The 24569-nt window shown below is 39.2% G+C and overlaps 1 protein-coding gene across 1 annotated transcript in view; it reads right to left on the reverse strand.

Annotated features, from left to right (window-relative positions):
- Nucleotides 1-247: 247 nt before the first annotated feature.
- Nucleotides 248-24569, reverse strand: part of LOC116472665 (oxidized low-density lipoprotein receptor 1) — a 100868-nt gene continuing 76546 nt past the window's right edge. Inside the window, exons 12-17 of the mRNA XM_032159600.2 lie at nt 13424-13593; nt 11193-11291; nt 10015-10152; nt 8740-8891; nt 6998-7116; nt 248-2061 (exon numbers count right to left, since the gene is read on the reverse strand). Of these exons, the coding sequence (XP_032015491.2) occupies nt 1929-2061; nt 6998-7116; nt 8740-8891; nt 10015-10152; nt 11193-11291; nt 13424-13593 (811 nt within the window). The 3' untranslated portion in view covers nt 248-1928. The remainder of the gene's footprint in view (nt 2062-6997; nt 7117-8739; nt 8892-10014; nt 10153-11192; nt 11292-13423; nt 13594-24569) is intronic.

Genomic DNA, 24569 nt, shown 5'->3' on the forward strand with positions numbered 1-24569 from the left:
TTCTACATTTTTTTAAGTAATGAAAACAAATTTGCATATTAAACAACAATAGTAAACCTCACAAAAATCTTTATCTGGTCTTAGGTTTTCAAAATTTTTAAGATCTCGAATTAGTGCTTTAATATCAAAATATCTACTATAAATATCCACTCCACCCATACCAAATTCAGCATCATTTTTGGGGAGAGGGCAAATTGTCATAGTGATTGTGACACACAGGCACATCATTTAGAGGCCAGGGGTTTTTTGATGAGAGTTTTTTTTTTATTGAGATGAAATCCATATAACATAAAATCAGCCATTTTAAAGTGAATAATTTAGTAAAATTGGTACAATTTCTTTTCACATATTAATCAACATTAGAGGACTGTAAATGCCTCCCTAGTAATACAGAAATATCCATTGGAAATAAAAATAGCACCAGTGGGAAAGTATGAAAACAGTAAGACAAATCAGCACATGAGGAAATATAGTTTCATCCCAATAATACCATTCTACAGTAATTACTGAAAAAAATGGTAAAAATTGTAAAACAGTACATCACAAAACTAATACAACATGTTTCATATTCCAAAATGTTAATACTTGTTCCAATGAGATTGGTTACTTTTTTATATTCATCATCAGATTTTATGTATTTTTATGTATTTTTGTATTTAAAAAGCAGAAAACTTTCCTGTGAGAGCAGTTTCCCTACAATTACGTATTATACAAGATTCTAGGCCGGGCGCGGTGGCTCACGCCTGTAATCCCAGCACTTGGGAGGCCGAGACAGGCAGATCACCTGAGGTCAGGAGTTTGGGAAGAGCCTGACCGACATGGAGAAACCCTGTCTCTACTAAAAAAATACAAAAGTAGCCGGGTGTGGTGGTGCATGACTGTAATCCCAGCTACTTGGGAGGCTGAGGCAGGAGAATCGCTTGGACCCAGGGGCCGGAGGTTGTGGTGAGCCGAGATCGTGCCGTTGCACTCCAGCCTGGGCAACAAGAGCGAAACTCTGTCTCAAAAAAAAAAAAAAAAAAGATTCTATTAGAGATATGGCAGACATACTCTCTGAGCTATTTAATTGATAAAGAAAAAGTAGGAGTTCCTGCTTGTTAAAGATGATAATCATAATTATGACCATATTCATGAAAATAATAAAATTACTCTGACTGTGGTGAAGATTTTTTCCCATTTCTTCATTTAGCTATTCAGAAATATATTTCACCCTCAGTTCATAACTGATATACTGCTAGAAGTTGAGGGTCAAATGGTGGCAACACACCAAGCACTTCAATGGCATTGTTGAGCACAAAAACAACTCTGATAGAGCCAGAAATTAAGATTCGCTTATGGCTTACCCAAGGTAAATGCCAAGTCAATGGCAGAATGAAAATTCAAGCTTGGGGCCAGGTGTGGTGGCTCACATCTGTAATCCCAGCACTTTGGGAGGCCAAGGCGGGCAGATCACTTGAGCCCAGGAGTTAGAGACCAGCTTGGTCAACATGGCAAAACGCAGTCTCCACAAAAAACACCAAAAATTAGCCTGGCATGGTGGCATGCACCTGTAGTCCCAGCTACTTGGGGGGCTGAGGCGAAAGATAGCTGCAGTGAGCCGAGATTGTGCCATTGCACTGCAGCCTGGGTGACAAAGTGAGATCCTATCTCAAAAAAAATAAAAAAATAAAAAATAAAAATTCAAGCTTGGCTGCCCTGATTCCATGTCTAGGGATCTACTAACTAGAAAAATAATACTAGCCTACCTGTAGGTTGACAAATACAGAAATCACAGCCTCTCCCTTCAATTTCTTGGTTAAGATTACAGTTTGCCAAGCTCTCTAAACATTTTCTGCATTTATTTTGACCTCAGCTGTTACTCTTCTCTGTTCTGTTTTCTGTCCTCCTTACTAGCTCATATATTTCTCTCTCCTCCTCCACCCTTCCCCTTACATTGAAAACTTCTTCTCACAAATACTATATGAGGGCACACTACACAGTTGGTCATAAATGACTGACACGTGAATCCATACACAATTTGGAGATGGATTTTCTTGGGTAGCTGTGGTTCTGATCTGAAATCTGTTAAAATAGAATACAGTGAGGTAATTAGAACAAATGTTAAGGAATACTGTCTACATGGCGCACAAATAAATTAGTAAGGATATCGGTGAAGAGTTCTGAAGTGTTTCTATTATTGGAAAAGGAGGCTTAAATCTAAATTGTGAATCTCAAGTGGTTAAATGAATGGTCTCCATTATTAAGGCAGAAAAATGACTTAATTTTTTTTAAGAAATGCTACTAGCTGCATAAACTTAAAAAAAAGTTCCTGACAAAGAAGAAAAATCATTTAATATTCTATAAAAAGTTCTTTATATATCTTTCAGCCTATTACTTAAATGTTTCTGTATCAAATCAAGTAACAGTTTAATTTAATTATTACCGGATATACTTAATGAGTAGACCAAGCAGAAGCATTAATACTGAAAGGGATCTGGAACTAAAAAAAGAATCAGAGATGCCCAGGCCATTTAAAGGCAGCGCAAACAACTCCGTATATTTTAATGTATCCTGGAAGCAGAATTATATTACAATACAATGCTTGACAGTTATGGAAATCAACACTGCTAAATGCAGGCATGGTCCTGTTCAATTTGATCTTCAATCTCCTTAAGTAGCACTGTTAATTAGTCAAGCTCAAAGAGCATCACTGAGCCTCAGTGCAAAAGCTATGACGTGGCACTCTTTGTCCTGGTTATCTATCTCTCCCTCTTGACCCTGAGGTTGGAGGATTGAGAAAACTTTGCTTTAGAGATGACTAAGGCTAAGATTAACTACTTAGATTCAGACCTCAGGGAGAACTCTGACCAGCATTATTCCTTAAAAATTTTTCTTGACCTCTAAGTGTTTTGGGGGCATAGACACAGCTAGATTAAATAAATGCCACCCAGAAAAACAGAGTAGTAACTTATCAAAATGTTAACTTGGGCCCACTTGTGATTATAGAAAGAGTCCTCTAGTCATACATTTAAAATAGCAAGGGAAAACTCAAGACAAACAAGTGCTATAAGAAAGTAGAAAATACATTTGGCTGATTGTTTGTTAATAAATTCACTGTACTTGGCCTAGTAGAAGTAAAACAGTTAAGTGATAATGCTCAGCAGTTTGTACTGTTCACACTACTGGGTGAATAGACCTGGTGGTGAGAACAGAGGCAAATGAAAAAACACTTCAAATTAATTCTACAAAGATTTTAAGATACAGTGTTAACAACCCTATAAAAAGCAATCTGACATAAAAGAAAACTAATCAACACAAAAGAAAAATAGTTAAAAAAAAAAACAGATACATATAGAAAATTGGAATTATGAGACACAGGCTAAAACAACTATGGTTAGTGTGTTCTGAAAGTTAAAAGACAATACTAAGAATGTTGGAAGAAAAAGTAGAAGTATACGTGTTGAAATAATAGATTTGAGAAAGAACTAAACTAAAATTATAAAACTGAACATGTCACCAAACAAAATAAAAAACTTAATAGAGGCTTTTAACAGTAGATTAGCCACAGATGAGAAAAAATAGATGAACCGGAAGATATGTGAAAGGTAATTACATAGATTGGAGCAAAAAGCTAAAAAAGAATGAAAACACAGGAAAAAGCAAAAGAAACGTATAGGATGGTGTCAATTGGGTCTGTAATGAATGTAACTGGGATTCCAGGAGAAGGGAAAACAGATGGGGAAAAGCAAAATATGAAGCAAGTATGGCTGAGAATTTTTCAGTGCTGAGTAAATATATTAATTTTAAAACATATATTACCTTCAAACAGATGACCTCTCAAAAACAACAATAAAAAATAGAAAACAGTGGAATAGTATATTTGAGTGGCTGAGAGGAAAAACAACAAACCTCTCATCCTATAGTTATTGGAAATATCAATCTTAAGAAAAAATACCTGAAATGTACTGTTAGGAAGAAAGAAATAAACAACTAAAATCATAAATATGTGGGCAAATTGAAATGAATACTAACTGCATAAATCTGCTGTGCGCCACCTTGTCTGTCTAATTTTTGTATCTTTTTTCTTTTTTTTTTTTTGTAGAGATGGGGTTTCACCATTTTGGCCAGGCTGGTATCCAACTCCTGAGCTCAAGTGATCCACCCGCCTCCGCCTCCGAAAGTGCTGGGATTATAGGTGTGAGCCCCTGCGCCCGGCCCAAGGGCTATTTTTTTTCTTTTTTTTTTTAATACTGAGTCTGGCTCAGTCACCCAGGCTGGAGTGCAGTGGCGCGATCTCGGCTCACTGCAAACTCTGTCTCCCGAGTTGAAGCAATTCTGGTGCCTCAACCTCCGAGTAGCTGGGATTACAGGTGCCCGCCACCACACCCAGCTGGTGACGGGTAGCTTTAGTCCCAGCTACTCAGGAGGCTGAGGTGGGAGAATCGCTTGAACCCAGGAGGCAGAGGTTGCAGTGAGCCAAGATTGTGCCACTGCACTCTAGCCTGTGCGATAAAATAAAAATAAATAAATAAAAATAAATATATTAATATAATAGCATATAAATTGAGGACAGAGAACAGAGTAAAGGAATGCTCTATGATTTTTATATTGGTCAGGAAGAACATAAAAATGTCAGTTAATATTAGTCTTTGATGAATGAAATATACATGTGTAATTCCTAGAACTACTAAAAGATTAGTAAAAGAGATGTCAAAGACATGAAAGAGCACATTCCAAATGAACAGAAAAAAAACTGAATAAGAAAAAGTGTTAAATCAGTCCAAAAAGGAGGAAAGAAAGGGAAAAAAAGTAACAATTCTAAATCTTTATGTGCCTGATAACACGGCTTCCACACATCGAATAAAATGTTTACAGAACTATAAGTAGAATCGCAGCGGAAGATTTCAACACAATTCTTTTCATATGGAAAGAGGAAGAAGCACATAAAAATCAGAGAACTACAAGCATGTGGAGCATGTTCTCTGATCACAGTGGAACTACGCCTGAAATCTAAAACAAAGAGATAACTAGAAACACATATGTTTGTAAATTAAGAAATACATTTCTAAATAACTCCTGGGTCAAAGAGCAACTCACAGTGGAAATCAGAAAGTAGTTTGAACTGAATGACAATGAAAATACATTAAAATTATAGCCTTAAATCTACATACTTGAGATAAAGGAAGGCTTAAATTCATGAGGCAAGCATCCAATACAAAAAGTTTGAGACGGAATAGCAAATGTAAAACAAATAAGGCCGGGCGCGGTGGCTCACGCCTGTAATCCCAGCACTTTAGGAGGCCGAGGCGGGTAGATCGCGAAGTCAGGAGATCGAGACCATCCTGGCTAACCTGGTGAAACCCCGTCTCTACTAAAAATACAAAAAATTAGCAGGGCGTGGTGGCGGGTGCCTGTAGTCCCAGCTACTCCGGAGGCTGAGGCAGGAGAATGGCCTGAACCCGGGAGGCGGAGCTTGCAGTGAGCAGAGATCGCGCCACTGCACTCCAGCCTGGGCGACAGAGCGAGACTCCGTCTCAAACAAAAATAACATAAAATAAAAAAATAAATTAGGTCAGGAGATCGAGATCATCCTGGCTAACACGGTGAAACCCCGTCTCTACTAAAAATACAAAAAATTAGCATGGCGTGGTGGCGGGTGCCTGTAGTCCCAGCTACTCGGGAGGCTGAGGCAGGAGAATGGCCTGAACCCGGGAGGCGGAGCTGGCAGTGAGCCGAGATCGCCACTGCCCTCCAGCCTGGGCGACAGAGCGAGACTCCATCTCAAAAAATAAAATAAAATAAAATAAAAATAAATTAGATAGAAGGAAGTAATACAGATTAGAATAAAAGTTAATGAAGGAAATAATAAAAAGAGACAGAGTCAACAAAGTCAAAAGTTAATTTCTTTGAAAAACTAAATTGAACAGTACTACTGAGACAGATGAAAAACACACACAGGTGCACACACACACACACACACTAATAGCAAGAACTTAAAAGGGACATATTTTGTATTCTGCAGATACTAAAAAGCAAATGAATGACAACAGCAGTGACAAAGACCAACACATAATAAGGAATAATGTATAATCAGGCAAATGTGAAACACGTTTAAAATATCTTTCTAAAATGCAAAATGTGAAAATGTGGTTGCTTTTTAACATAATAATAAGTCTCATACATTAACTATGTACAAGACACTGTGCTAAATTATTTTACTTTTATACCCATCTCACAATTCTAAGAGGAAAGCACTCTTTCTTTCTTCCTTTTTTTTTTTTTGAGTTGGAGTCTCACTGGAGTCTCACTCTGTCATACAGGCTGGAGTGCAATGGTGCAATCTCAGCTCACTGCAACCTCCATCTCCCAGGTCCAAGCAATTCTCCTGCCTCAGCCTCCTGAGTAGCTGGGATTTCAGGCAAATGCCACCACACCCGGCTAATTTTTTAGTGGAGGTAGGGTTTCATCATGTTGGTCAGGCTGGTCTCAAACTCCTGAGCTCAAGTGATCCACCCACCTGGGCCTCCCAAAGTGCTGGGATTATGGGTATGAGCCACTGCACCCGGCCAAGAGCACCTTTCTATTCTTGTTTATGGAGAATGGGACTCAGAGAGGAAAAGTGACTTATCCCCAGTGTCACACAATCAGTGAGTGGGGTAATCATTAACCCAAACTGAGGCCTGGCTTCCAAACCCATGCTCCTAACCAGGGGGTTACACTGACTGACAGTGACTGCTCCTTGCCTGGACAACTTCCAACATGTCGGATGCCTCCCTGGGTAAGAAAATCAAAAGAATATCTGTGTTGATGCTACTAGATGGCCTCGCTCCTTTTCACTCTAAGGTCCTCCTCATCTTTCTCCTCTTGTCCTAGCTCACTTTCTCTTCTTCTATATCTTTCTCTCTTTCTCATATATGGTCAGCAAATCAGGTTCTTAGCTGCTTGAAAGAGGTTTTCATAGATGAGGTGGAAACCTCTCTGAGAAAGAGGATGAAGCATTGTCTCTCCAAACACTTACAGGTTAGAAGAGAATGATGATCCATCCTCCCAGAGCCATGGTACCTCAGTCTGGGGCCTAGAAAGGCCTATCCAAAATGAATTATCAGGTTGGGAAGACACTTGTTTTACTATAAATCCCTGTAACAAAACACATACAAATATACAACAAAGAGAGAGAGAGAGAAAGAAACTGTTATCATGGACACTGAGAAAAAGACAACTGATTGAATCACTTTGGTAAAGAATGCGTGCCTAACCTGACATCAACTTAGAAAGAAGTGCCAATTTTTGAATGTCATTGAATGTCTCAAAAGGCCTATCTTATTTATTTAAAGTAATTATCATTTAATTTTCCAAAAGAATAGATTTATAATGTGAAGACTGTACCGCCTCCATTCAACCTATCTGACAAAATCCCAGATGACAGGCGCCCTAGGCAGTTTTCATGGATGATTAGCCACTGTCTTCTCCTCCGATTGAAGAAATAAATTGATGCTACTTTTGTTAAGAAATACTTCTCAGAGTTAGGTAACAACTTAAAAATAATTTAGTCCAACTGTATATTTTATGAATAAGTAATCTGAGGTTCAGTGAAGATATCTGAATTGTTTACAAATCTATAACAATTTATTTTCAATTATAGGCTGGCCTAAAAGTCAGATAGACTTGTAATCCAATACTCTTTCTTTGCCATATATCTAGTTCCATTAACTTTAATATAAATTATTACTACTGGGTAAGACATTACAGAAACAAAAACAAAATGAGAATAGTGAAAGTAGATGTAGAAGTTATAGACTGCTTTAGATTTATAACATAGAATGTTTCCTATTAACCCCTTATCTACCTCATTGAAGCTCTACCCTTCATTCATGATGCGTTATAAGTGCCACTTTTTCTGAAAACTTCTTAGGAACATGGGGAGCTCTTTAAACTCCTATAGCATTTATTGCTAATGCCAGATATTTAACTTTTAATAGCTGCTGAGTTGCTTTTTTTTTTACTTAAAAGATTATATGTGTGCCGTGATAGCAGGGTTGTGTTTTAACCCTCTTTGCCTTTCCCAATATCTTGCAAAGAGTAAATAATTTCTAAACACATATTATCATTGTTGCCATTTTTCTTGATAATTATGATGACAAGGATGAGAATTTTCTACTTTACTTCCACCATATTTAAAAATTGAAATACAAACTCACAAAACTGGGTAGTGGCCTGATTATTGCAGTCATGCATACATGGAGTGTGTTTGAAAGGACTTGTTTTAAGGTAAAACACAGTTTTTTTTAATTAGTTAAAAATAAAAGCGTATACTATGCATTTTATGTGCTTAAGGCATGCTATGATTATAATTATAGAGATTAAAAATGACTTTTGGCCAAGTGTGGTGGCTTACACCTGTAATGCCAATACTTTGGGAGATCGAAGTAGGCAGATTGCTTGTGCCCAGGATTTTGAGACCAGCCCCGACGATATGGAGAAACCTCGTCTCTATGAAAAATACAAAAAAAAAATTAGAATAGCGTGGTGGTGCACCCTGTAGTCCTAACTACTCAGGAGGCTGAGGTGGGAGAATCACTTGAGCCTGGGATGTCGAGGCTTCACTGCACTCTAGCTTGTGCAACAGAGTGAGACTCTGCCTCAAAAAAAAAAAAAAAAAAAAAGACTTCATTTTAGGAAAAATTGTCATTACCTGGAATCTCCCTCTATCTTCCTTCTGGATACAGACCACAGATAATTATAACAGAAGTCTACACTTACCAATTCATTTGAGCTATCTATCTTTAGGAGATTAGAGTCCAGTTGTGAGCATTGTCTTTTACTTCCATCCCAGGAATTTAGTGACATGCTGAATAGATAACAGCTCTTCTCATATATAATCCAATTAGGAGGACAAGGGCTGGAAAGAACCCCTGGAAATAAAAGATTAGTACCATGAGGTTCATAGCATACCAGTTCACTCTTTTAGTGTGAACACCATGCATCTTAAGGACATTTATGAAATAACCAATGAGTTGCCATTTTTGTATTTCATTTTCAATTCAAACTATAGGGATATGATTTTACAGATGAGAATACATTCAAATCTTCCTATTCATTTAGAATTTTAAAATGAATTAACTATAAATAGTATTTTAGGCAGCCAACCGTCCTTTTTTTCTTGACTTGTCTTCTATTCCTTCCAATTCAGCTCAAAACGAACTTTCTCCTTAATAACTCCTTAAAATAAGTCCGCTCACAATTAATCACGAGGTACACAGCAATTTCATATTGTTACTTAACTTATTTGATGATGTAAGATCTACTTCATAATATGACTTTCCAAATGAGAAAATTATAGGTAATTATTCATATTACACACTATCTCTGTTATATATTATTAGCTACTTAATAAAAATAGTGAGGTGGTATGGGTCCAGAGATGAAAAATTGAAGTGAAAACATTAAGTCATAGTCAATTATGATGCAATTAGAAGTAAAAGCCAAGTGTGTATAGAATTGTAATTAAGTAAATGAAATTGTATGATTAAACAAATTTGATGAGTTTTCAGGAACGTGTATTAGGTCTACCTCTTTTGTATATTTTTAATACAGCTTCCTTATTCTTGGCAACATTTTCCCTTCTTTCCTTTCTCCCTGTCATTCTTCCTTTCTAATGTCATATTTCCTATTCTAACTGTATTGCATTTAAAATGTCAATTCTGTAAGAGGAGAGAACATTTTTCTTTTATTTGTATCAAATTATATGATCTCCTATAGATCTAAGCACATAGCCAGTGATAAATCAGTTACTGATTTTAAAAATTAATAAAGTCCAATTTAGAACTGTTCAGCCAAGTGCATAGGGTACTTATAATTTCACCTTATTGTATATATGACAGGGATACATTACACTAAGGTAATACTAATATGTGTATTTGCCTTAAATGTACAATCATTGAATCTAAGCATTTTTCTTTACACCCCTGCCCCAGGCCTCAGCATCAAGAATTAACCCACTTGAGTCAAGATTCCATCCTTTAACTATGCCCTTGCCTGTGGTTTTGACAGCTTTGGTAGGAGTCACACTCTCTTCTAAAGATGCTTGTGTGGGTTGACTGTGGTTCTCTTTATTTCTTGATGGAAAATAGCCATTCTCCAATGTGTTGCTTCCTGAATTGGATCTCCAAATAGCTTCATATACCAACGACAATAATAGTGACAGAAAAAATGTCATTCTGCTGTGTTTGAAAATTAAAATCCCAAAACCCATATGTTATTGGAATAAAAGAATACATTATTGATTAATGATAAATAGATGATATATTGCTGTGGAGAGATAAAGACGATTGATAGAATAGATGAAAAGAAATACATAACTTTCATAAATGAGGTATAGTAAAAAGAAAGAAAAGAAAAAAGAAGGTGGAGAAGAAGAAATAGAATGAGGGAGGCAGCAAGAGGCAAATGTCATAGAGTCAATTGGACCCATGATAGATTTGAAATAGCAACATCTTTCACCTTTCTTCTATTATTTAAAAATGAGAGATCCTTGAGAAACTGCCCAGTACCTATGACATAGAATGCACTCAGTAAACATTTGACTAATAAAGGAATGTCATGAAGACTCTCTGAAGGTGATTGACAACAGATTGCATGTGATATAAAATCTAAAAAAATATATTCACCCATTACAAAATATCGACTTAAGACCAAGTGCCTCAGGAGATTTCTGGTGTATTCAAAGGTGTTTATATTAAAGATCAGAAATAATTTCCTTAAATAATGTGACTCATAAAAATAGCTTAATGTCCATTTAGTGAATTTATTTCATTAGGAAGACAGCACCATATTGTACTTTCTTCTTCAGCTCCATGTATTTCCTTCATTAATTTATCCTTTGAATTCCACAGCTTTGAAACCAGCTATGCAAGGGAGGTAGGAGAGCGAGGTAGTTAAGAGTATGAGTTTTTTAGACAGATCACCTAAATTTCTAATCATGGTCCCACCACTAACTAGCTTATAACCCTGGAAAGGTAAAATAACCTCTCAGTCTCTCACACCCTTTATAAGTGAAATGGGCATTAACAGCACCAACCCAATACAGATAAAACCAGATTATATACAAATTAAAGTAGATTATGCATGTCAAGCCCTTAAAAGGTGCCTGGCACATAATAATTGCTTACTACATTGTCTGTCGTTGTTGTTAATCTCCTCCACCAAATACTCACCCATGGTACCCAGGACCACAGCTATCACCAGTATTACCAGGCATAGGATTCCCAAAATCACAGCAATGAGGCGCCAAGGAAGAGATGCAGCACACGATCCTGAGGAGCCAGAGGGGGCAGAGATAGAATAAAGAAAGAGAATGACGGATGGTAGGGCAGTTTAATTCTACAGTTCATCAAAAATCTGGCCTTGCACAGTGGCTCACACCTGTAATCCCAGAAGGGAGACTGAGGTAGGAGGATTGCTTGAGGCCAGAAGCTCAAGACCAGCCTGGGCAACACAGGGAGACCCTGTCCCTACCAAAAAGAAAAAAAAGAAAGAAAGAAAGAAAGAAAGAAAAAAAATTTAATTAGCTGGGCATGGTGGTGAGCTCCTGTAGTCCCAGCTACTCTGGAGGCTGTGGCAAGAGGATCACTTGAGCCTAGCAATTCCAGAGCAGCATGGGCAACAGAGTGATACCCTGTTAAAACTCCCCCCCCCACACACACACACAACAACAACAACAACAAAATACTGGCAAATTTTAAAGTGAATTAAGTGAATTATTAATCACTGCCTAGGTTACCTAGTCATCTAGGATTCGCTGTGTTTTCTCCACTGGTAAGGATACCTTCTTCTTCAATTGCTGGAATTGTAATTTCGGCACATTGCCTTGATACCTGTATGCTCCTAATTTCAGCTCCACATTGATATCTACAGGTCTTGACATTAGTAGGATCCCTGAAATCCCACTGATTCTTAGAGGAAATAGCTTAATGTTGGGGATATAGCACTGATTACTAAGGGTAATTTTCCCTTTTCATATGTTTGTTGCATGACCCTGCGCAAATTACTCCCTTTGTTGTTTTTTATTCCTCTTTGTGAAACTGGGGTAACAATATCTCAAAGGATTATTGTGGGAATTAAATGAGCTAACACATATAAAAGCACCTTGTTTAGAGACTGCTAGCACATGATAGGTGTGTTGTTACAGGATACCGTTTGCCTACACATATGCAGAAACACGCGCATGTCTCCCTACCTATTGCCTCATCCACTTTTTCCACCCTTCCTCAATAGGTTGCCCAAGAAAAGAATTACATCAGTGCTGAGAGGAAAATATTTGTGCAGTGTGAATAACCAGAAAGCAGAAGAAAGTAAACTCCAGTGTCAAAACCAACAAATGATCTCTCTCTCTCTAAGATAATAGGGAACTAATTTTGTATGAACCTTGCCATAACCAGAATGTATTTCTGCTTTCCACTGAGACTAAACTGTCAGGACATTTCATAGAATCGCCACGTAGGAGAATCATAGAGTAGGCTAAATCACTCTTTCTGTGAATACAGAGATCCTCCAATGCCCTTCTTTCTATTTCATTTCATTTACACTTTGTTTAAGACTCATGTCCTGCTGATGGGATGTTTTTATCTACCATATGTTCATATATTTTCCATCACTGGTATACCAATAATTGTTTTTTGTTTAAAAAATAATTAATCTCTTACCACAAAAAAACATCTTGTTCATATATATACTTCTTTAAGTTTCCTGGCCTCCATTCGATAATCTAGCCTTTCTATCAAACAAGCAACAAGTCACTCATACAGAAATCCTTTATCTTTGTGTATTATCCCACTTATTACCAATTCCTCACTGATGAAATGTCTATATCTATAGAAAAGAGAAATTCTATTTTCTGCCATCAGACATAATTAATTTAAATACTAATAATTGGTCACTGAATAATTTTCATGAAAAAAGGTTTAGGGTGCATTCAAATTATCTTCAGTGACATCTGAAGCCTTTTAAAAGTATATCCATAAAAATGTACACATCATGAGCCTCTCAAATTTTCTCCCCTTATATCTTTTTGTTTGTTTGTTTTTATTTTTATTTTTTTTTCAGAGACGGAGTCTTGCTCTGCCACCCAGGCTGGAGTGCATTGGCGTGATCTTGGCTCACTGCAACCTCCACCTCCCGGGTTCAAGTGATTCTCCCGCCTCAGCCTCCCAAGTACCTGGGACTACAGGCGTGTGCCACCATGCCTGGCTAATTTTTGTATTTTTAGTAGAGACGGAGTTTCACCACGTTAGCCAAGCTGGCCTCGAACTCCTGACCTCAGTCAATCCACCCACCTCAGCCTCCCAAAGTGCTGGGATTACAGGTATAAGCCACCGTGCCCGGCCTCCCCTTATATCTTTTCAAACGGGAGAGCTAAAGGCATACATTAGAAAAAACATATATATACCTTTCTCTGAAACAACAGCTATCCTGGTATTGCTTTGAGAGTTGAAGTGTAATTGAGTATATCCATCTTCATCCAAATTTTCTAAATCAGGATGATATTCCATTGTTCTTGAGAGCCCCTGAATAGATACAGCATTTGGGAGCTCTTTTCTTTCTGCTCCTGAGATGACTCTGTGGACGAAAGAGAATCTCTGAGTCAAATCATGTGGGCTAGGTACTTACTGGAGTTTAACAAATTAAGCTTAAGTAGTTCAACCAGACATTCAAGAGCAGGAAATGAAACTATGCTGTGGTAATTTTCCATTTGTACCTTTAGATCCTGTTTCTGAGACTGCTGACTCAGGAAAACTAAAAGGCATCATAGCAGATGAGTCTTTGTTTCAGACCAAATGTAAGAAAAATGCATAAATTAATGTCTTATGCTGCCTTCATTACTCTCAACCAAATCTGACATTAATTTTAACCGATGCAAGCTATTACAGTTTTGGTGCTCTAAGTTTACCATAACTTTGTTCATGTATTTATTCATGTATTTTTTAAATTACATAAACAGGTACTGAATGCCCACCTTTTCAATTGGCAGGAGCTTAGAATACAAGGAAAAATGATACCTATGAAGAAACTCATTGCCTAATAGAGGAAATATATAGATAGGTAAATGAGGGATGGCATGAGGAGGTGCATTGTTGTAACAACAGACAGAGAAAACAAATCTCTTTGGGAATTATCAGATATTAACACAAAATAACAATTATTTATTGAACAATTCCTATGAGCTAGGTACCACATGTTGCACATGGTTTCTTGTTCAATCTCACTTTTCCAAGTCTATATAGTAGGCATTATTATTTCTATAAGATGAAATAATTTCTATAATATGAAATAATTATTTCTATAATATGAAATGAAAAAATGAGACAGAGAAAACTTAATCTCTTTCTCAGGTTTAAGAAGCTAATTTTAAAAATTTAGAGCAAGGAATCAAATCAAAGCTGACGCTTGCTGCAAAACTCATGGTTTTTCTGTTACGCTACACTGCCTCTTTCATCATTCCATACACTTATATTGCAAGGAACAGCTTATGGAAGGTGTTGGGACTGAAATATTATGCTAGATGTTTGATTTTTTTTTTCCCTCTCTTCCAGTTCCCATAGTAATGATCAAATCAAAGTAATGTAGAAAACACCTAACATTGCTGGAAACCGAAGAGGTGTTCAACTCATTTACCAGACCTTGAAGCCAGTAGAGTGCAGGAGACATCTGAGTGTTGTCGAAGGTAACAAATCTGGATACTAGTTAATGCGGTGAGGACAGGTTTTATTCAGTAATACTATTGCAACAGGAACCAGTGCAGCATGAACTGAACTCAACTTCCCCAAAAGTAAAGCCGATGACATTTTAAAGTGGAGTTTGCTAAGGAAAAGATACTGAGTGGTGTTAAGGAAAGTTAATGTGACTAGACCCTCTGGATTTGTTAATTGGCCCTTATCCAGAGGAGAGAGAAACTTTGCCTATCTATATGACAGAAGGACATGGTGATAGTTGAAGTGAAGCACCCAGCTAAGTTGGTCCTTATGCTCCTTCTGAAAGAAAGAGCAAGATTTATCTCCCTGAATGTTTGCATTTCAAAGAAACAGCTCCCAAGTCCTTGAAGAAACAGTTCTGTGTGGTGGATTTGCTTCTCAAAGGGCAGAGAAAGAATTGAACTGTAAGATTTCTTTTACTTTTCTTTCTTTCTTTTTTTGTTTTTTAGACGAAATTTCGCTCTTGTTGCCCAGGCTGGTGTGCAAGTGGCATGATCTCGGCTCACTGCAACCTCCACCTCCCGGGTTCAAGCGATTCTCCTGCCTCAGCCTCCTGAGTAAGCTGGGATTACAGGCATGCGCCACCACGCCAGGCTAATTTTATATTTTTAGTAGAGACGGCATTTCTCCATGTTGGTCAGGCTGGTCTTGAACTCCCGACCTCCGGTGATCCGCCTGCCTCGGCCTCCTAAAGTGCTGGGATTACAGGCGTGAGCCACTGCACCTGGCCTAACTGTACGATTTCTAAAGTAACTGCTCTAAAGGGAATTCAGGAGCCTATGTGTTACCAAGTTTGTTGTTGTTGTTGTTTTGAGAGTCTCGCTCTGTCGCCCAGGCTGGAGTGCAGTGGCGCAATCTCGGCTCACTGCAAGCTCCGCCTCCCGGGTTCACTCCATTCTCCCGCCTCAGCCTCCCGAGTAGCTGGGATTACAGGTGCCCGCCACCACACCCGGCTAAGTTTTTGTATTTTTAGTAGAGATAGGGTTTCACCATGTTAGCCAGGATGGTCTCAATCTCCTGACCTTGTGATTCACCCACCTCGGCCTCCCAAAGTGCTGGGATTACAGGCATGAGCCGCAGTTCCCGGCCTGTTACCAAGCTTTGACTGGAACAAAAGGTAAATTCTCCTAGCAGCACTGGGCTTCCTCAGGCTGGCCTTTTAAGTAGGGTGAGTCATCCTATGGACCTTGCCTTAGGCTACTAGAAGGCGTGCTAGAGTTTACCAAGTCTCTAGTGCAGAGATTTGGGAGGAGTTGTTGTATGATGAGGGGTCTGCAGTTCTGACGGTCTAACACCTATCAAAATGGAAGAGAGCTCAAGAGGGTACATAAATGAGCTTCCTGCCTTACTTAAGCTGCCACAAAAGTTTTACTAAGTTTTTGTAGCCGTGTTGCAAAGTGGTAATGTGGATCTTAATCTCAACATTCATCAGTGTTTCAGTCCTATAATGCAGTGCTTGGAAAGCAGCGTATGAGGTTCAGGACATGCAACCCCAAAATATGGATTCTTGGCATTTGAGAAAACAGCAGAATCAGGAAATTCACTCTCACACCTTTCCCCGTCTTTCTGCCCTGAAGCAGATCATAAGACCCTTATTCTAGAAGTATCGTTTCCTAGAGGAAAGAAACTTCCTTATCTTTGAAGACACAGAGATGCCAAGAAGAATCTGAACAATTAGCCTTGCTAAGATCCCTCCAGTTTATTACCATTAGATCATACCCCCCTTGTCCAACGTAGGGGAGAAAAAGTAATATATTTTCCTTGTCCATCACAAGGTTCGTGACTGAGACCCAAAAGACAGATTAACAAAACAAAAGCCTGTAAATGTTATATGACAAGAGACCCTTCTGAAATGAAGACGCAGGAAAAACTGAGTATGGACAGTCATGCAGAAGTATGACTGGAGAACAAAAGGGTATAATCTAATGGTAATAAGCTGCGTAGAACTTAACGAGGCCTGTTTGTTCAGGTAACTTCTATTAAATAAATTTGGATGCTATTCTCTTGTTGATCTATGTTTTATTGTAGGTGCCATGAACCTAGCAATGAGTGAGGAAAAGGAATCTTTCACCCCTACAAGGGATACCATGGAATTTCTCAAACAGTGAATAAATTGGCTCCAGGAAGAAGGGTCAACCTCCTAAATAGAAATAGAGAACTGGAGAACAATAATGAGGGGAGTACCTTGCAGTCAGTAATAAGAAGCTGTCTTGACTATTAAATCAGACCTCCAATGGGAGAGTTTTTCCCTATAGTGACTTTGACTGTCACCCTGTGTTTAATCACAATCCTATGAAAACAGTTAACTCTCTAAGTTGTCAAAGAAATTTTTCAATAAACATAAACTTTAGTCTAATTCTCATTATTCTCCTTTTTTGTCTCATTGTCTAAAATAAAGCAATTAAACATTAATTATACAAATCATTGACAAACTAGAAAAACAATACCCTTCATATTTTAAGACAGTGGGAGAGATAGTCTGTGTATTCAGAGAAAAATACCCCTCATTAAATGTTAATGCAAGAAACAGGTGGAAGGCCGAGCATGGTGGCTCAGGCCTGTAATTCCTGCACTTTGGGAGGCTGAGGTGGGTGGATCACCTGAGGTCAGCAGTTCGAGATCAGTCTGGCAAACATGATGGAACCCCATCTCTACTAAAAATATAAAAAATTAGCTGGGTAGGGTGGCAGGTGCCTGTAATCCCAGCTACTTAGGAGGCTGAGACAGGAGAATCACTTAAACCCAGGAGGTGGAGGTCGCAGTGAGCCGAGATCGTGCTACTGCACCCCAACCTGGGCAACAAGAGTGAAACTCCATCTAAAAAAAAAAAAAGAAGAAAGAAAGAAACAGGTGGAAACAAACCAACCTAACAAAAAGAAAAGAAAAAACAAACCAATTACCTAATTCACATTTTCAGTGAAGTTTGTTGAAAACTTGCATCCATAAAACAAGTGGGTCTTCCAAGAAAAATGAGCAATCTGGCCGGGCATGGTGGCTTATGCCTGTAATCCTAGCACTTTGGGAGGCAGAGGTGGGTGAATCACCTGAGGTCAGGAGTTTGAGACCAGCCTGACCAACATGGAGAAACCTCGTCTCTACTAAAAATACAAAATTAGCTGGGCATGGAGGCGCATGCCTGTAATCACAGCTACTTGGGAGGCTGAGGCAGGAGAATTGCTTGAATCTGGGAGGCGGAGGCTGCAGTGAGCCAAGAGTAAGCCGAGATCGTGCCACTGCACCCCAGCCTGGGCAACAAGAGCAAAAACCCTTGTCAAAAAAAAGAAAAGAAAAAAAGAAAAGTGAGCAATCTGAGAAGAGTTCTTAGAAGTGGAAAACACATTTTATAAACTAAAATTATAATTAATAAAACCCAGATGTAGATTGAATATTACATCAATAAAATAGCTAAAAAAAAACAAATTCATAATAGCTGAGTCTCAGGAATGGAAAACAAAACATTGTGTGTTCTCACTTATAAGTGAGAGCTAAGCTATGAAAACACAAAGACATAAGAATGATACAATGGATTTTGGAGACTTGGAGGGAAGGGCGGGAGGCAGGTGAGAGATAAAAGATTACACATTAGGTACAGTGTACACTGCTCAGGTGATGGGTGCAACAAAAATCTAAGAAATCACCACTAAAAACTTATCCATGTAACCAAACACCACCTGCTCCCCAAAACCTGTTAAAATAAAAAATAAAAGAATAGCTGAGTCAGTCTGCTCACTCACTGCTATATACATTAAGTAGTAGTGTTTACTCTCAGAATTAAACCTCAAAAGATAGCATTCTTTTCAAACAAATATCTATTTTGCACATGTCTAATGTGACTTTCTGGAAAATTCATACAAATAAATGAAGATAAATAAGTAAACATGTAAATATATAGAAATAAATGGATACATGAATTAAATAGAAAAGATTATGGCTGGGCACGGTAGTTCTGCCTGTAATCTCAGCACTTTGGAAGGCCAAGACAGGTGGATAGCTTGAGTCCAGGAGTTCGAGACCAGCCTGGCAACATGGCAAAACTCCATCTCTACAAAAAAAAATGCAAAAAATTAGCCAGCTATGGTGGTACGTGCCTGTGGTTCAAAGTACTTGGGAGGCTGAGTTGAGAGGGTTTCCTTGAGCCCTGGAGGCAGAGGTTGCAGTGAGCCAAGATGGCGTCACTGCACTTCAGCCTGGGTGACAGAGCAAGACTCTGTCTCAAAAAAATAATAAAAATAACAAAGGAAACAAGATTATTAAAACCAAACTAAGCATTAAACTTAAGAACCACTGTAGAAAAATATATTCAGTCCTCAGAAGATAGCAACATTTCAAAGTACCTTCCCAATTAAAAAAAATCAAATTTCTCTTCCAATTTGAATGCTAAATTGGGCCTCTTTCCTCTCTTCCTCCTCCTTCAGTGTCCGCCTCCTTCCTTTCCTTGTTTTCTCTATTCATCCATTAACAATTAAATATCTACTGAACATTTACTATATTCACAAAGAAACCTGAGGCTCAATCCCAATCCTAATTGATTTCTCATTATATTTGAGGAAGAAAGACAGGTTAAAAATATTACTTCGGTATCCCTTGGATTGACTGAAGCACCAAATTTACTTAGCTTTACTCACAACACTTACAAATGCTTCATTTTAAGTGGTGTAGTCATTCGTAGCTCTCCCATCTTCCCTGCCAGGGATCCCCAGCTCCCAATTGCCAAGCCCATGCTCCTCCTTTCTTCTTTGTGACTTTGCTTTTAACATTTAGTTGCCATCAAATAAACCGACACCTGGCAGGTCTCCAGTACTTCCTTAAAGGAGCCAGACTCACTGCCAGGGCACAGAGCATCTACTCTTCCCAGCACCCCCCTCCAGAAGCCTTTGGTCTTCCCTTTAATAGTCTCTGAAGTTCAAAATTGAGAATGGGTACTGTAAACTATTCCATATAAATTAATCTTTAATGACTTTTTATTTTATGTATTTATTTTTGAGATGGAGTTTCGCTCTTGTTTCCCAGGTTGGAGTGCAATGGCGTGATCTCGGCTCACTGCAACCTCTGCCTCCTGGGTTCTGGCGATTCTCCTGCCTCAGCCTCCGAAGTAGCTGGGATTACAGGCATGTGCCACCATACCCAGCTAATTTTTTGTATTTTTGGTAGAGACGGGGTTTCTCCATGTTGGTCAGGCTGGTCTCGAACTGCTGACCTCAGGCGATCTGCCCACCTCAACCTCCCAAAGTGCTGGGATTTCAGGCGTGAGCCATCTCACCTGGGCTTTAATGACATTTTGATTGAAAAAGCCAAAAAAAAACAAAGAAACAAACAAACAAAAAAACCAGACATGGTGGCTCATACCTTAATCCTAACACTTTGGGAAGCCAGGGTGGGAGGATAGCTAGAGCTCAGGAGTTCATGACCAGCCTGGGCAACATGGCAAAACCCTGTCTCTACAAAAAAATACAAAAATTGTTGGGAAAAGATGAGTGTTGGGAGAAGCTGAGGCAGGGCTTGCATGTCTGACATAATGTAAAAGAGTCTTGGAACATGTCCGGGGTCCAGAGTCTAAAACCCCTCGTGGCCTTTGGAACACCAAGCTCTGTGCTAAGGGTGGAAGGCTACCCTGATGCACCATAATCTAAGCCCAGGGCATAAAACCCTTCGTGGCTTGGATGGAATCCAGGGCTCGTGGCTCCGGAATGTGTCTAGACTTGGTAGCTCCTTGCTTCTAGCCCTACCAGGCTCCTAGGTCAATTGTGTCTTAGAATTGGCCATATAAACACTAAATCACCACAGCTGTAACTCATGTTCTTAATGCAACACTCCCTTTCGACCCCCACCTTCTCACCACCTGTTTCCTTGTTTGATCACCAATAAACAGTCTGAGCTTCCAGAGCTCCAGACCTTCGCAGCCTCCATAACTAGTGTTGACCCCCTGGACCCACTTTCTCTCTCAAACTGTCTTTTCTCATTCCTTTGACTCTGTCGGACTTCGTCACCCCCACAACCTGGTATTGGGTCCGATCAACCCAACAAAAAATTAGTCGGGCATGGTGGCATGTGCCTGTAGTCCCAGCTACACAGGAGGTTGAGGCAGGAGGATCGCTTGAGCTCAGGAGATTGAGGCTGCAGTGAGCCGAGATCCTACCACTGCACTCCAGCCTGAACTACAGGCTGTCTCAAACAAACAAGAAAAAAGAGCAAGACAAATCAAACAGAAGAATATGAGGCATTGTCCTAAAAGACTTCCCTGGTAGTTTAACTTCAAGCTGCAGAGCATCCTGGCAATTAGTTTTAAGTAGAGGACAAAATAACTTGACATTTCATTTTTCTCAGGAAGTCAGATTATAATGAAAATCTAAATTGACAGACCCAAAAAATTCAAAAGATTCAGGAGAAGGGATTGTAGTCATGGTAACGAGAGGAGGAAAAAATAAAGAAGTGCAACCAGATGTGTTAAGTAGTAAGAAAATGGAAAGAACAGTGTAGAAGATACACATGGAGGTTTGTGATAAGGTAAGGAACCTAGAAATAATGTTGAGAAGGAAATAGGAAGAAAAAAAAGGCAATTCAGGCTGGGGGTGGTGGCTCACGCCTGTAATCTCAGCAGTTTGGGAGGCCGAAGTGGGCAGATCTCTTGAGGTCAGGAGTTCAAGACTAGCCTGCCCAACGTGGTGAAACCCTGTCTCTACTAAAAATACAAAAATTAGCTGGGTTTGGTGGCAGGTGCCTGTAATCCCATTTGTACTCACAACAGGAACGGTCTATTTCGAGGGTAGAGTTTACCCCCATGCCATTGCTCAAGGGTCTCCTGAAACTATCTCAGGCAGTCAAAATGAAAATGGTCAGTTTGGGACTCAATGTCCTTGGTCAACTGCCTTGTTCCTGCTTCTTCCAGTTTATCTCACTGAACCCCAGGACTCCTTTTCCTTGAAAAGGTGGACATAGAAAACTTATAAATAGGCTATTTATAAGTTTATAAGTAAATTTCACATACAGTAGCCTATTTCTAAGTTTTCTATGTCTACCTCATTTTTAAAAAATGTTTCTTCTCCTCCCTCTTTTCTTCTGACCATTTCAATGCTTCTTTTTCAAGAGTACAATTAGAGAAATATTCAATTAAATGAATTTTAGAATTAATCCTGAAACCAAGTTTTGGTATTTTTAAACTTATCATTTACTTGAATTTTGAATTGTCTTTTTTCAGGGGGATGGAATCTCACTCTTCTGCCCAGGCTGGAGTGCAGTGGCGCCATCCTGGCTCACCACAAACTCCGCCTCCCAGGTTCAAGCGATTCTCGTGCCTCAGCCTCCCGAGTAGCTGGGAAAAGGAGTCCTGGGGTTCAGTGAGATAAACTGGAAGAAGCAGGAACAAGGCAGTTGACCAAGGACACTGAGTCCCAAACTGGCCGTTTTCATTTTGACTGCAGGAGATAGTTTCAGGAGACTCTTGAGCAATGGCACGGGGGTAAAATCTACCCTCGAAATAGACAGTTCCTGTTGTGGGCACAAATGGAGAAACCTTGGAAGAGAAAAAAAAAGCATCTCTAAATGTGGGAGTCAAGAAAAAAATGGCATAGGAAGCAAAATTCAGCTGTGTATGTTTATTTGTTTGCTTTAGGTTACCTGTGGGTCATCCCTCTTTATTTTACCACAGCGGCTCTGTGTTCCATTGCATTCACTTTTGTTACTTTATTGGACATCCATGTTTCAGTCCTGTATCCTATAACTCAGCATCATCTTTAGTAGAAAAATACAGCAGAATGTGATGCAGGACAGGCCGAACAGGAAGGTCTCTGGACTGTTCCAATATTGATTCAACCAGAGCATCTCTGATGTTGCTTTTTTGATAGGTGGAAATTTTATATACAATTTCATTTAGAAAAAAAGCAATTGAGCTATGAAAATATTTGGAAGCTATTCACCTGACAAATTCCATTCACTTTTTAAAAGAGAGATAACAGGCCAGGCACAGTGGCTCACACCTGTAATCCCAGCACTTTGGGAGGCTGAGGCGGGCAGATCACTTGAGGCCAAGAGTTCAAGACCAACCTGGCCAACATGGCAAAACGCCATCTCTACTAAAAATACAAAAATTAGCAGGGCATGGTGGTACAGGCCTGTAATCCCAGCTGCCTGGGAGGTTGAAGCATGAATCCTTTGAATCTGGGAGGCAGAGGAGGCTGCAGTGAGCTGAGATCCCGACACTGCACTCCAGCCTGGGCAACAGAGTGACACTCTGTCTAAAAAAAAAAAAAAAAAAAAAAGGTGGGTGTGGTGGCTCACGCCTATAATCTGAGCACTTTGGGAGGTCTAGGTGGGTGGATCACCTGAGGTCAGGAGTTCGAGACCAGCCTGGCCAATATGGTGAAACCCCATCTTCACTGAAAATACAAAACTTAGCCAGGCATGGTGGCAAGCCCCTGTAATCCCAGGTACTCGGGAGGCTGAGGTGAGAGAAATGCTTGACCACGGGAGGCAGAGATTGTACCACTGCACTCCAGCCTGGGCAACAGAGAGAGACACCACCTCAAAACTAACTAACTAAATAAATAATTAAAAAAAAAAAGAAACAGCTCAATATAAGTGAATTAAATTACATAAGAAGGAAAAAGCTTCAAGTCACTGGTAAGCTTCGAATTTCAGAGTCTACGTTCTACCCAGTAAATGCAGCATGTGGCATTGCTGCTTCTGACTCTGTCACTGATGGACTGTGTGACTTTAGATATATTGTTTAATTGTGTATGCTTACTTCTTCACCAGTAAAATGATAATGGGTCTTAAATCTCTGTTGGGATCCTTGTATGGCAAATAAGATAAGTACAGAAAAACTGATAAAAATAGATTCCCCTGAGGTGTTTGAGCTAAGCTAAGCCAGCATGAGTTAACCAAAATGATGTAGCATAATCAGCAGGCATGAATGAGGTGATGGCGCCATCTTCTGCTTCGTTTTAGGAATTTCAAGGTAAGTTGCAGGAAGGTAATCTATTTTATTCATTTGCAAGTAAAACTGAAAAATGTCTGCAGGCTAGACCTGTCTCATAATAAAAATGGCACTTTCATTCTGCTAAAAGGCATCTATGGTTCTTCATTCCTAAGGAATTATCATCATTAGGCGTTAGCTTCTATTAAGATCACCTGTTAGAGTTCAATAATTACCATGTGCATTTATTTTTAATTTTAAATTTCTGCCACCATCAGTTCCCAGAAAGAAGGGAACATATTTTGCTCAGTACCAATTCCCAGTGCCTAGAGTGATGCATTAACTACATTAAATGGATGAATAAGATCATATATGTAGCTATTTTGAATTTGTTTATTTTCTTCCTCCATACCACACTGTAGGCACCACGAGAACAGGTTCTACATATATTCATTACTGTCAACCCTGTTAGCACTAAAGAAAGAAGGTATTCACTAGAGCATTGATAAATAAATGAATTAATTAATGAATAAACCAAAAAATGAGAAAAAACATTTCTAATCCATATATCTTTGTCAAAATAAGTTAGAGTAAAGGGGAAATCAAAATATCTGAAGTTGTTATTTTAACTTCAGATTAATATATAACTTACTGAAGTATATATTCAGCCTTTTAAAAATTACACAGTTGGCCAGGCGCAGTGCCTATCACCTGTAATCCCAGCACTTTGGGTGGCCCATGTGGGTTGATTGCTTGAGGCCAGGAGTTCGAGACCAGCCTGGCCAACATGGTGAAACCCCATCTCTACTAAAAATACAGAAATTAGCTAGCATGGTGGTACACGCCTGTAGTCCCAGCTACTCGGGAAACTGAGGCACAAGAATCGCTGGAACCCAGGAGGCGCAGGTTTCAGTGAACCAAGATCGTGCCAC

Source organism: Hylobates moloch, unplaced genomic scaffold, assembly GCF_009828535.3.
Source record: "Hylobates moloch isolate HMO894 unplaced genomic scaffold, HMol_V3 SCAFFOLD_8, whole genome shotgun sequence".
NCBI classification, from domain to species: Eukaryota; Metazoa; Chordata; class Mammalia; order Primates; family Hylobatidae; genus Hylobates; species Hylobates moloch.